This window comes from Podarcis muralis, chromosome 14, assembly GCF_964188315.1.
Source record: "Podarcis muralis chromosome 14, rPodMur119.hap1.1, whole genome shotgun sequence".
NCBI lineage: Eukaryota > Metazoa > Chordata > Lepidosauria > Squamata > Lacertidae > Podarcis > Podarcis muralis.
Window position 1 is genome coordinate 4,565,256 of NC_135668.1, and position 14,226 is coordinate 4,579,481.

The 14,226-nt window shown below is 45.7% G+C and overlaps 1 protein-coding gene across 5 annotated transcripts in view; it reads left to right on the top strand.

Moving 5' to 3' along the window:
* The window catches only part of TLN2 (talin 2), a 168,092-nt gene that overhangs the window by 103,866 nt on the left and 50,000 nt on the right, over nucleotides 1-14,226 (top strand). For all 5 annotated transcript variants that reach the window (XM_077918925.1, XM_077918928.1, XM_028706935.2 and 2 more), the window contains exons 22-27: nucleotides 817-930; nucleotides 3,839-3,952; nucleotides 5,131-5,265; nucleotides 6,319-6,447; nucleotides 7,932-8,034; nucleotides 11,892-12,100. In XM_077918925.1, coding sequence (XP_077775051.1) covers nucleotides 817-930; nucleotides 3,839-3,952; nucleotides 5,131-5,265; nucleotides 6,319-6,447; nucleotides 7,932-8,034; nucleotides 11,892-12,100 — 804 coding nt within the window. The remainder of the gene's footprint in view (nucleotides 1-816; nucleotides 931-3,838; nucleotides 3,953-5,130; nucleotides 5,266-6,318; nucleotides 6,448-7,931; nucleotides 8,035-11,891; nucleotides 12,101-14,226) is intronic.

Below are 14,226 nucleotides of genomic sequence, written 5' to 3' on the forward strand. Positions count from 1 at the left end.
CTACTTTCTGCCGCGATCAGGTACACTAGATGCTCTCTGTCACTCCTGCATGTGTCCAGTCCCTGCTGAAAGTTGTGTGGTATGGAAAGGTACCAAATTTAAAGAGCACCAAAGGTAAAGCTGCAACTACAAAGGAGCAATTGCAACCACCCTCTGAAGTGTTCCTTTGCAGCCATGCATTTACATTTACTGTACCTGTCATGTGGCATCAGGTGATTGACAGGTAAAGGGCTGGCCACTTTCAGATCTGGCTCTGACCAAATGTGGTTGCCCACCTGTGAACTACAAATCACATCAGCTTCAGCCGTGATGGGCTGAAGGGGCACCATGTTGGCGAAGGTGTGCTCCAACGTAGCCTGGAGGGCAGAGAAAAAAGCATTTGGTATTCCTGCCCAGCTGACAAAATCACATTCTCTTATCCACTGCAAGACTTTTATGCAGGTGTAGACAGACTTCAGGCTGGTGGGATCTACTTTGTTCCTTAGTATAGCCCCTAAATCCACCACAGGCAGCCAGGTGCAAAACAGTTGCAAAGGGGGGCTGATACATACTTATAATTAAGGGAGGGTGACTTCAAGCAAATGGTCAGCCCAGCATCCCCCCCCCCCAAATAACAGACTCTCTGTCCTTTTGCACACAAATAAATGCCTCCAGGGGTTTCTTCATTTTGACAAATAAATATTTGTATGCATATATGTTGCAAGACAGAAACTTACAGGTGTGTTTATAGAAACTGATCTACAGCAAATCACGCAGATTTTCCCATTGCTCTCAGTCTCTCTTACCCTCTGCTTAATTGCATTTCCTTTTTTCCAGGTTGCTGCTAAGCAAGCAGCAGCAGCTGCAACTCAGACCATTGCAGCCTCACAGAACGCAGCCATTTCAAATAAGAACACGGCAGCCCACCAGCAACTTGTCCAGAGCTGTAAGGTAAGCTAGCTTGTGATGGCAAAATACTCTTAAGCACCACTTTCCCCCTCCCCAACCAGAATGACCAGCAACATTTTTTAAAGGGCCACAGTTTCCCTATCCCTGGTCTAAGGGAATCAGGGCAAGAGGGCGCTGCCTAAGCCAGTCTTCCCCCAACCTGGTGTCCTCTCAGTGTTTTGGACTGCAACTCCTATCAGCCCTGACCAGCGCAGGTTGGAAAAAGCTGGCTTAAGCTGAACTAGGAGAGACCTCTGCACAACTTTTGTTCTTGACTCACAACTGAGCATGGACACTGTTTTTTCCCCTTGCTACTCAGTAACCACAACCTCACACCATTGTTTGTACCATGGGTAAATTTATGCACACCTAATAGGTGAATCCAGTTAATCAGCCAAGGTTTCTTTAACTGGGCGAGTAGCCCTGTTTCTAAGTTTTCTCATCCATTGTCCAACCTTGAAGCAAGATAGACAATTCCATGGATTTCTACATGCAACAGAAGTGGCAACAAGTCTCCTCTTCAGGGCCACAAGAATACCCTCTGCTCACACTGGAGAGAAGTTGGCTTCTAGCCTGGACAATCAGAGGCAGCCCGAGACTAGCTGTCGGCTGCAGTTGATTCTGCACTGGCAGCCACCACCTTTAACTCCGCTGCTTGGAGGTGAATTTTCTGGTAGCTTTATAAGGAGGCAGGAGGCAGGTCTGCTGGCTGTTCTTAGCTGTAGCTCTGTGGAATCCCCATGCTATATCTCTGGGGGAAATGAAGGGCCATTTGCTTCTGGGTGTCCGCTTTGGAGACAGAAAGGTGGACTAAGCAAACTATTGTTGTTGTTGTTGTTATTATTATTATTATTATTATTATTATTATTATTATTATTTCAAATGTTTCTTATCTGCTCTTCATCAAAAGTTTCCAGGGCAGCGCACCAAAGCATGGATAAAATTATTCACACCCAATTTACTAGATGACTACTGTAGTCCATGTGTTGGTAGCCTTGAGGTTACATTACTCTATGTGGGGTGGTCCTTGGTCCTGGTTTGGAAGTTCCAGCTGGTACTGAATGTGGCAGCCAGATTGTTGATGGGAGCTTCTCAGCCTTTTGGCTAAGATCAAGTGGGTGATGGGAGCTTCTGGTTGAGAACATGTGACATCATTGTTAAAACAGCTGCACTGACGGACCATCTACTGCTGAGCCAGGTTCAGGTTTCTTGTATTAATTTACAAAGCTCTAAACAACTTGGGTCCAGGGTACTTTGGGGGCCACCTGAACCCTTCTATCCCAGTTTGATCACTGAGATCATTTGTAGGAGCATCACTGGTCATTTCCCAAGTTGGTGAGGCTCATTTGACAATAACAAGAAATTGAGCCATTAGTGTCCTCTGCCCAGTCCTGTGGAATGCTCTGCCACTAGAGATTTGGCAGGCGCCTTCTGTGCCAACTTTTAAACACCTAATGAAAGCGTTTCTTTGCTGCCAGGCCTATGCAGGCAATGAAGAATACATCCTTCCACAATGGTTAATCAACTTACGTCTTAACTTTCTAATGGTTTTCATTGTACGGTTTCATGTTTTAATACTGTAAACTACAGTACTTATGTCATAAAAATACGTCAGTGTAAAACCAACAAGCAAACATAAAGATATGAGCTAAGCTCAAAATCAGAAAATGAAAGAGCAGCGGAAGGCCTAAATATATCTCATAAAATGTCACAGTACCCAAGGGAGTCTTTACCTAGTGCTGAAAGGACTGCACCAGGTGTGTCTCTTTAAGGAGGGTTCTCCCCGCCCCCCCCCCAAAAAAATCAGGGTTCCGCTGCTGAAAAGGCGTGTGCCATCAAGGCTGGTCTTGTGATATGGGAAATCCCATCAGCGCTCTCTCTCTCTCTCTCTCTCTCTCTCCCCTGCCCCCCAATGATCATTGCATGTGGTTTTCTTAGACTTCTTTTTTCAAGGAGTTACAGTATGGAAATTTTGAGATGCTGTTGATCATTGTGCATAAGAGATTTGGTTTTTGTACTGCCAGAGGTCTGTCTTCGTTCCAAACAAATAGCTCATGGCGGAATTGAGGCAAAGTGGGAGAACGCGAAACATGCTGGAGGCATATTTATAATCCCAGGGCTTAATGCTCTGACAGCACAGGACAGCTCTGCATTTATCTCAGATCCCTGGGTGGTACGATAGCACGGCTGTATCCAAACAAATCTGTGAAATGAGCTCATAGTGCACTCCAAGGGTAGCATTTTTTCCTTTTCTGGCGGTGGTTGCCTGGGCAATTAAAGAAAATCCTGAGGCCAGAACTGATCATTGCAGAGGTGCAGAAAGAAGGCCACATGTTGTGCTGGCGATGGGCCACATCTTTGCCCAATCCATCTTACACAAACACAGCAGTCAGGGCTGCACACACAAAGCCCCCGTCTCAAAACTGCTGATAGCTTGTGCTTAGCAGATTGGTCCCAGTGTAGCTTTTTTGAGGGGGCTACTGAGCACCCAGATGGAGTAAATAAACTGGGGAAGGCATAATGTGTAACAGATGTACCTGTGCACATCGTTCTCTATTCAGTGGTGCATGCATATGCCCTCACTGGACTGGACCATTATAGGCAGAGTTTTGACTTATTTGCAGAAGAGTGGCCCTGGAGCTTTTTGGAGGACACTGACTGGTAGTAAAAAGAAACAAGCCCAATTTGCCCTAAAGGTGCTGCTTCTGAGTATGCAATTCTATTTTAATTTTGTTTATTTGTTTCAATTTTGTTGATTATGTTTTAAAGCAACAATTTATTTATTTTTCTACTAGTGAATTTTATGGTAGAATCTTAAATAACTATTTGGAACTTCCTTGCAGCAAATGTGTGTGTAGCTGGTGATCCTGTTGAATCCTGAACGTTTCTTCCCTCTGTCTGTTCCCTGCAGAATGTTGCAGATCACATTCCACAGCTTGTCCAGGGAGTGCGCGGAAGCCAGGCCCAGGCAGAGGACTTGAGTGCTCAACTTGCACTGATAAACTCCAGCCAAATCTTCCTCCAGGTACAGTCAACAAGAGCACAGAACACTAACCCCAGCCTGAGTATACAGTGGTGCCTCGCAAGACGAAAAGAATCCGTTCCGCGATTCTCTTCGTCTAGCGGTTTTTTCGTCTTGCGAAGCAAGCCCATTGACAGCTAAGCAAGCCCATTGACAGCTTAGCGGATTAGCGCTACAGCTGTCTAGCGGCTTTTCGCGATCAGCTGTTAAGTGGGTTATCAGCGGAACAGCTGATAGGCAGCTTAGCGGCTTAGGAAAAGGGGGGAGAAAGCGAAAAAAACCCGCGGGGACGCGCAAGATTTTTTCATCTTGCGAAGCAACCCCATAGGGAAATTCGTTTTGCGAAGCGCATCCGCGACGAAAAACCCTTTCGTCTAGCGGGTTTTCCGTCTTGCGAGGCGTTCGTCTTGCGGGGCACCACTGTACTAACTACCAATTTGTTTTTGGGCCCAATTCGAAGTACTGATTTGACTTGTGAAGCCTTATGCAGCTCAGGTACCCAGTACACCTCTCCTCACATGAATCTACCCAGACCCAACATTCTTCATCTGAAACCCTCCTCTGTGTACCCTTTCTGAGGATGGCGCAGAAGATGTCAACACAAGAGTGGGCCTTCTTACTGGTGGCACCCAGCTTATGGAGCGCTCTCCCTAGGGAGGCTCGCCTGGCACCATCCCTCCCTGTTTTTAGGTGCCAGGAAAAACATTTATATTTTCTCAGACCTTTGGCTCTTAATCTTCTGCTTACCTACTAGTGGGGTGGGTGTGGCTGGATCTGACACAGGGTGTTAGATGGTTTTATGTTCATTTTTGTAAGGTGCTTTGAGGACTTTTTGTGGGGGGAGGGGGGGACTAAAAATTTAGTAGTAGTAGAAGAAGAAGTAGTAATATAGAAACCAAGAAAATATACTTTGTCATTCAGAAATCGTTTTTCATTTTGAAACAGTAATTTAATTCACAGAGGTTGCAATCCTATACCTGCTTACCTGGAAATAAACCCACTGTGTTCAGTTGGATTGAGGGTGGGCAAATAGGATTGCACTTTTAGGCTTTTTTAATCAGGTGCCAGATCTAATCTGGATTCTTTGAAATGTTTGCCTCCCTGGTGATGTTGCATGCATAAGCTCCATGGACAAATGGCCAATCGGTACTCTGCCTTCTCTTCTGTCATTCTCTAAATAGCCGGGGAGCAAAATGGTGGCCTCCGCTAAAGCAGCTGTGCCTACAGTGGGAGACCAGGCTGCGGCGATGCAATTGAGCCAGTGCGCCAAGAATCTTGCCACCAGCCTTGCCGAGCTAAGGACTGCCTCCCAAAAGGTATGTAGGCATCCCAACTCTTGAGTAAAGCATTTACAGACGGGATGGGGCACCTGTAGCCCTCCAGATGATACCTTGACCCCACCTCCCATCATTCCAAGCCATCATTCAGTAATCAAGATGGCGTGAGTTTCGTAACAACTGGAAAGCCACAGGTTCCCCATCCACGTGACTCTTAATTCTCAAAGTAATTGGCCCTTTGAAGACTTGGACAGGTCATTTTAGATCGAGGGTGGAACTTTTTAAGCCCAAGGGCCACATTCCTTTAGAGACAGCCTTCTGAGGGCCACATTCCTGTGAGAGGGGGAATCAGAGGTGAAAAGGTGGGTGGGTCCAGGTGCAGAAGTGAGTGGAGCAACAGGTGTGGCTCTTACATTTGTATCATAGGGTACATCTCAGCCACACAAACGTTTTATGTACAGACATACACACACTCTCCAAGCAGGCAGGCATTATCCCAGTTCATGGACACATTCCAGCCAGGCTTTAGATTATTAGTCTTGTGCTGAAACGTCTTGAATGTGCCTCTTTTCCATTGCTCACTCTTCATGTATTCAACAACTCATGGATTGTAGCTGAGCACCACAACTGGCTCCATTGAAGCAGATAAAACTGAAGAAGTGTCTAGCTCATGGGTAGGCAAACTAAGGCCTGGGGGCCAGATCCAGCCCAATCACCTTCTCAATCTGGCCCGCGGATGGTCCGGGAATCAGCGTGTTTTTACATGAGTAGAATGTGTGCTTTTATTGAAAATGCATCTTTGGGTTATTTGTGGAGCATAGGAATTAGTCCATTCCCCCCCAAAAAATATAGCCTGGCCCCCCACAAGGTCTGAGGGACAGTGGACTGGCTCCCTGCTGAAAAAGTTTGCTGACCCCTGGTCTAGCTGAAGCATTTGATCTGTGATGCCTTCTTTCCAACATGTGTCTCTGTTTTAATGTGGTAACTCTTGAATGCCCCGTGTGGACAGGGTGAGCATGACTGTTTGTCAGAATGGTTGGAGAGCAGCTTTGATAATAAGCCTGTTTTCCGCTTCATCTTTCTCCTGCCTAGGCGCATGAAGCCTGTGGACCCATGGAAATCGACTCTGCCTTAAACACTGTTCAAACACTCAAAAATGAGCTGCAGGATGCAAAGATGGCAGCCATTGACGGGCAGCTGAAACCACTTCCAGGAGAAACGGTAAACAGGGCGGCATTTATTGTTTGTTTGTTGAATTTGTAAACCACCCTCATCTGAAGATCTCAGGGCCGTTCACGGCATAAAAGTACAAAATAAGAACACAAAAAATAATAAAAGCAAGAACAAGAACAAAAAATAAAGAAAATAACCCCTTCCAACCACACAAACATATGTTTTATTTAAAGGGGGTGCTGGATGGTTGAACAATTTCAAGTGTGCTTGAAACAGAATAAACAAAACAAACGAGTGGCCATAGGACAAAACGGTCTTCATTTTCCTCATTTTTTATGACAGCCTTTCCTGAGTCAGATTGCTAATACGTTGTGACTTGTGACTTCTGCCGGATTCTAAGCCGCCTCCTGTGTCCCAAGTGGTTTCAGTGACAAGGAGTGGTTATTTATTAAATTTCATTACCAGCCTTCAGCCAAGGATAACAGGGCAGTTTACAATATCAAAAACACAAAAATATATACATAAAATATTTCCAGCTACAGCCATTCCTAGACTGGACCAGGCCACTGTTATGCTGGGTATTCTCACGACTGGATTACTGCAGTGTGCTTTGCATGGGGCTGCCCTTGAAGCTGCAGCTAGTGCAGAATCCTCACAATTGGATTACAGTTTGGGCCTGGCCCCTGGAGACCATCCAGAACCTACATCTGATGCAGACTTCTGCAGCCTGTCTACTGTATGATGCTCCTAGGTGGAGCCACAGTACACTTCAAGGAAATACAAATCTGCCTAAATGCCACAGGGCCTGGTTTAAGGTTTTGACTTTAGTGCATAAAGACCTGAACTGCTTAGGGCCCAAATACTGGAGTGGGCCTTCCCCAGTATGTCCCAACTGGAGCCCTGGCGGTGGTACCACTGACAGGCATTGTCCATTTGGCAGTGATACAGAGCAGGGCTTTCCTGTAGTGGCTCCTATATAATAGAACTCCCTTCCATTGGAGATATGATTACCACCTCCCCGTAGAGGAACAGGAGGAGAAGTAATAAATAAATAACCAATCACCCAGGTAGTGTATCCCAGACAGAGATCTTTGCATGCAGAGTTGCCATTCAGACCATTGGTCCATCTATGCTTCCTTCAAACAACAGCCCTTTGCTGAGCCCATCCATTTACTGAGGTTGTAATCTAGATGGCTCCCACCTTTGCAGGTTACATGAGTGCCTACAAGTGATGGGGATTTCTCGGCAGTGGAGCTTAGGCGGTGGAATAGTTTCCCTAGATCCATTTCTGTGTTCCTTTTGGCTCCAGGTGGAAACTATTTTATTTGAAAGAGCTAATAACCAGGATAACTTGAAAACTGAACTGTATCCCATAGCGTGGGCACTATTTCTAGAAAGCACTGCTGTGTGCAAGACCTCTGTGTGGTCAGTGACTGCAGTGTTCCATGGGCTGAGGGATAGGAAAATGTGTGTTTTGTGGTGGGTCGTGATGTTACCTTTGCTTAATGTTCGCATCGCTTTTTTGCATTCAGCTTGAAAAATGTGCTCAGGACCTGGGAAGCACCTCCAAAGCAGTTGGTTCTTCAATGGCCCAGCTGCTGACTTGTGCAGCACAAGGCAATGAACACTATACAGGTAGGCCACCACTTGCAAAGCTTGGCAGAAGAAAACACAGATTATTTATATCAGCAGCTCATTGACTATGGCAAATGTACTGGTGTTACTGTACAAGACAGTTTCTAATGTTTTTTTTCTTGCTTTGGGGGGCCCTTGTGGGGATGAAGAGTGGCATAGCAGTGTTTGTATCAATAAATAGCAATATTATAAGAACATAAGAAGAGCCTGCTGGATCAGACCAATGGCCCATCTAGCCCAGCATCCTGTTCTCACAGTGGTCAACCAGATGCCTGTGGGAAACGCACAAGCAGGATTTGAACACAAGAGCCCTCTCCTCTCTTGTGGTGTCTATCAACTGGCATTCAGAATCATTGCTGCCTCCAGCCATGGAAGCAGAGCAGAGCCACCATGGCCAGTAGCGCTCAATATCCTTCTCCATGAATTTGCCCAGTCTTCTTTTAAAGCCATCCCTAATAATCCCTAAAGGTCCCTAATAATATTTTATAGCGCTACCCACAAAGCACACCCTGCACATTATCTCCAGGAGGAGAACTGGCTGCCCAGCTGTTCTCATCTGTTTGCTCTTCTGATGGTTCTTCTGATGATCTGGGGGTGTAGGCAGCTCATGTGCTCCCTCAGTTACTTTTCTGCTCTGAATGTAGCCTCATCTCTGATTTACTGTGTTGATCTACATCAGAGATAGCCGGGATAGTGTCCTCTAGATGTCGCTGGGCTCCAACTCCCATCAGCACCAGCAAGGATGGTGGGATTTGTAATCCAAAAACATCTGGAGGAAACCACATTTGGCTACCTCAGCAACAAGTCCAGCTCCTGACTTCGGTTAGCTAACTATCCCCTTTTTGAAACCCTTCATTTGAATTACTGGGAACAAGTTTCTGGCAGGGGGAAAAATATGCATTCTCAAGAAGACTCGTGTGTGGTTCCAATGTGACATGAATATCCATGTACCTTGCTCCCTTAAAGGACGCTAGTTGTGTCCCTGTATCAAGAAATGAAAATGCATTTGATACCAAAGCGTCTCCTTCAGTATATGAAAGGCTTGGGGAATTGCCCTTGGGGAATTGCAGGCTGAATGGCAAAAAGGCCATTAAAATGCTCTTGTGTCAATTACATTCTGTCTTCAGTGCTTAGTCCAGTTGGGGATTTCTGAATCCAGCTGATACAACTCATTAAAACAACTTTCCTTTTGGTAATGGGACTGAACAGATTTCGGTTGCACTTTGGCTTTGAAGTGGATATAATTGGATTAAGATGGCTCTGTGTTTCATTTCAGATGCAGAGTCTTGGCACATGGGAGCTGACATTTGTGCATCAGTAACAATTCCTAAAATATGGAATTAATTCTGGAAGGGGAGGGACCTATATAACTTTCTTTTTTCTTGTTCTGAATCACCTGTGAAAGATAAAGAAACATTTAAAATAAAATAAAATATGGCATTAAGAAACCCCTCCATTTTGGGAAATGCTACCAGACCACTTGGCTGGCTGAGAGGATATATTGATTAACATGCTTCCTGTCCGCTACATTAGCTTTGCATTGGCATCCAGCTATGTTTGGGAAAAATGACTTGGCCAGACACCTATGCTTTGCTGACACCCTTAATCAAGGGTGGTTAATCCCCAGCTCGGGGGCTTGAGTCCCCTCCCCCCAGCAATTTTTTTTGCTACCCCAGTGACCTCACCAATTATGACAGCAGCAGGAAAATTTACCTTATTTTAAAGTGGGCATGCAGTTTAGGCGGGCAAACCCCAGTGCCCTGATGCAGCTGGAAATTGCCCCCTCTCCATTCAACATAATTTACTAGCAGAGAGTGTGATTTGCACAGCTCTGGTGAGAAGGACAGGCTGTGGACCCTCTGTGTGTGGGCAGTATAAAGTCATCAGAGGGTTGGCCCTCTGGCTAAAAGCTGTTCGCTATCACTGCTATTAATTTTTTTATTTGTTGTGATCCAGGTCAGGGAGCACGTTTGTTTTTGTAAGCAGAAATGCTCAGCTTGGAGAAAAGCCAGCTGGTCGTAAGTCTCACAGTGTTGGTGTAGGATTGCAGCAGTAAGGCTCCCACATGGTTTGAATGCTCTTCACTTGGGAGAGGACAGCTCTTATATTTGTTAGGCTGAAAGCTTAAAGGGTTTATAACTGTGTAGATATTTATCATCTGGAAAGCAAAAATGTACCCAAACAGGCCTTGTTATTTTGTCACCTTCCTCCTCTCTGCAAAGGAAGCATTTCCCCTTCTTCTTTCTTCCCTCCTCCTCCTCTTCGGCAAGCTGGGCAATTGGAGGCGAATCTTCCCAGTGACCCTGGGGGTTGCTCAGTGCTATAACAGCCAGGGTCTCAAGGAACAATGCCATGAACCCAAAGGAGCCTTCCATTAGATTTCCCCCAAATATCTGTTCCTCTGTGCCGTGTTGTAAACTGCTTTTGAAACAGGACAGGAGATTCAAAAAGCTGTTTACAATGTCAAGGGCCCTGGCTGGTTAACACAGGGTTATGGGGGTGTGACGAGTGGAGCGTCGAAGCTTCCGCAAAATCTCGGGCACTCAGTGGACCAGAGCATTTATTCTTGATGAGAAATCAGTTCCATGCAAAGCCCCAACAAAGCAGGCTACTGGTATCTTTAGCTCGTCACTTTTCAGTCTGTGATGTTGTGGTAGTTAGGCAAGCTTTTCAGTGAAACGGAAACTACTGTCAAGTTGGGTGGTTGAAGAATCTTGTTTAACCCAGAAGCTTGCTGTTGTGAAGCTCAATTCCAAGGATTGGCAAGCATCAGGATCAGGCTGTAGGCAGGTAGAAAACAGGTGGTCCTGATCCTGGTGTCTCTGCTGCATCTGCACTGCGTTGGATCCAACTGACCTTGGAGAATTGTAGCAGGTGGGGGCCTGGGATTGGCTCTGTGGCATCACCTGGTGACCAGAAGGAGTCTCGGCTGTGGTGACAGTGGCCTGGCTTGAAGGACCTGCTGTTCCTTTCTCTGGTCAGCAGCTGCAGTGGAACAGGGAACAAGCTTTGAGTCCCTACTGAGTCTGACACTGGCCATGTTCCATGAGCCTGGTCAACCACTAAGAGTCTGCTGAGGTCTGCTCTCTGTGTCACTCCCAACATTTGAAGTATGGCAGACTGGCATGGGAGGTGGGGTTTTTTTCTGTGTTAGTGAATCAGTGGGAACAGGTTTTGCAAGTTGAGGCTTATAGAAGTTGTAGCCCAGAACATCTGGAGAGCTCCAGGCTGTGGAAGAATTGAACCTAGCTGAATCGCTGGATTTTATCACATTTCAGACTCATCAAATCCCGTTTGGTGCCTTGAATATTTCATGAAATGGAAAAAATAATAATGAAAACTGAATATTTTTATGCCAAAAGGTGAAAGGGCATGTATAAACAATCAGTCCACATCCCCAATGGGTTTCTATCCTCGTAGATGCTGGTGAGGAATTCTCATTGAAAATGAGGTTATCTCACTTGCTAATGGGGAAATTTGCTTTCTGTGATCTGGAAAGAGGGCTGGACCAATCTGTCAATATAAGTTTCTGTCTCAGTTCCTCATTTTTCAAAGTTGAAGTCCAGTTTCCCCTATTTTCTGCATCCACATGAAAATAGTTTTAACGCACATTTCTCATAACTTGCATTTTTCCAAGCGGTTTTTCCTAATGGAGTTCTCTGCATTATTTTTCACTACTTTATGCATTTTTGTAGACTTTTTTTGGCTGGAGAATACACCACAAAATCTAGAACAGTGCAAATTTCAAAGACTAGCTGTGTTTTGGTTCTCGTTGTTTCATGAAATGTGAATTAAAATGAGAAACTAGCTGGCCGGAGCTGAGTATTACTAATATGCTCAATGTGATCTTAATTTAGGGGTTGCTGCCAGGGAGACGGCACATGCCTTGAAGACTTTGGCTCAGGCGGCCCGAGGTGTTTCCGCATCCACCAGTGACCCAGCAGCAGCCCACGCCATGTTGGACTCGGCGCGGGATGTCATGGAAGGCTCAGCAATGCTCATCCAGGAAGCAAAGCAGGCTTTGGTGGCTCCTGGCGATGCAGAAAGCCAACAGAGGCTGGCCCAGGTGAGGCTGGGTGAAATGGAGAGGGATTTGGGGGCCCCCACTGTGCTCTTGTTCAGCCCCCATTCACTGCAGCAAAGTTTGTGCAGTGGCTTGTGCCCTGTGACACCCATCCATCCATTTCTCCTTCTGCTGCCCTTAATGGTGCCTGGAATCTGCCACCCAAGGCAGATGCCTCCTTCTTTCTCCAACCTGTCTCATTCCCATGAAGCATTTGTCTTGGCTCCTTCAAAGTTGATCTCCATCTGTACCTACACCAGCGTAGGGATGGATGGAGGAGTTTCTTGTGGTCCATGCCACTTCCATCTTGCCAAAGCAGTTGCCAACGCCCACACCCTGTTGGTGTTGAAGGCCAAGAATGTGGTTCAAGTGGCTAAAGACACGGTTCTGCAGGACAAGGTGATTGCTGCCCCCATTCCGTGTGCCCTCTGCTCCTCTCAGCTGGAGGCCTCCCTCTGGTGTTGGGGAGGAGAGCTCTTATGGATGGTCCGTCAGTAGCTGCTCAGAGACAGGTGCTTGGCACAAGGTGAGAAGAGGCCTGGAGAAGTCAATGAAAGAAGGCCCAGGAACTGTGATTCCTGCATTGCAGGGGGTTGGACTAGATGACCCTTTGGATCCCTTCCAGCTTTGTAGTTCTATGATTCTTTGATTTCTACATTATTTGGTGAAATATTAATATTTAAATATGTACGTTGTTGCAGAGATAGGCTTTTAACACATGTTTTATTTCAGAGTACATCTTGCTTAAAGTACTTTCCCATATAATATGGTAGGGGTGTTAACCCAAATTAGTATCTTTTTGAGCTAAGAAATGCATTGCAAAATTCAGAGAAGTGTGAAAATCAAAGGAGAATTGTGTTCTGATTCATATATTAGTCCAAGAGCTGCAAATTAGGTCAGTTGGCTTGAAAATCTGGTCCAATGCAATGCTCCTTCCTCTGTCCATCTGGGTGGTGTGTGGCTTCTGCATTGTTCTCTCCCGCCCTTTGCCTCTCCTCCGCTGTCAAAATTTAGATTGTAAGCAACATGACAGCAGGGATTTCTGACTGCTGATGCCTATCTAAGATGTGAGTACCACGACCTACTTTGATTATTATTCATTTAAAAGATTTTTTATACCCGATGGATGAAGACAGCCAGACAGCCCCTGCCTACAGGTTCACTAGCTGAGAAGGAACTCAGTTTCTGGTTCAGCCTCCAAGGAGATAGATAGATAGATAGATAGATAGATAGATAGATAGATAGATAGATAGATGATAGATAGACAGAGAGAGAGAGAGAGAGAGAGAGAGAGGCTACTATGGGGTGCAGCTCTCATCTCGCTTTTCAGGCCAAGGGAGCTGGTCATGTGGCCAGCATAACTAAACCGCTTCTGGCACAACAGGACACCATGGCGGAAGCCAGAGCGCATGGAAGCACTGTTTACCTTTCCGCCACAGCAGTACCTATTTATCTACTTGCACTGGTGTACTTTTGAACTGCTAGATTGGCAGAAGCTGGGACAGATCAATGGCAGCTCACCCCGTCATGCAGGTTCAAATTGCTGATCTTCTGATTGCCAAGACCAAGGGGCTCAGTGGTTTAGACCATAGCGCCACCCACGTCCCTTTTAAAAACATACATATACACACAATATATATATATTCCACTATATCATAGAAAAATCAGAGTGGCTTACAATAATGTCTATATGTATAATAAACATTTAAAACAGAGACCATCAACTAACCATTATGGAAAGATGTATTTTTATTGCCTTCATAAGCCTAGCAGGATAGAAAAATGTAAAAGTTGTCACAGAAGGCATCTGCTGGATCTCTCTTGGCAGAGTATTCCACAGGACTGGGCTGATGACGCCAAAAGGCTTGGTTTCTTCTTGCTGTTAAATGAGCTTCACCAACTTTGGGAACAACCAGCGATGCTCCTGCAGATGATCTCAATAATGGAGCTGGGATATAAGAGTTCAGGTGGTCCCCGAGGTACCCTGACCTAAGTTGTTCAGGGCTCTGTAATTTAATGCAATGACCTTGAACTTAGCTTGGTAATAGATGGGCAGCCAGTGCAGATGTTTTAACAATGGGGTCATGTGTTCTTGGCCATGTGTCTCCACTAATATTCTGGAAGAATTT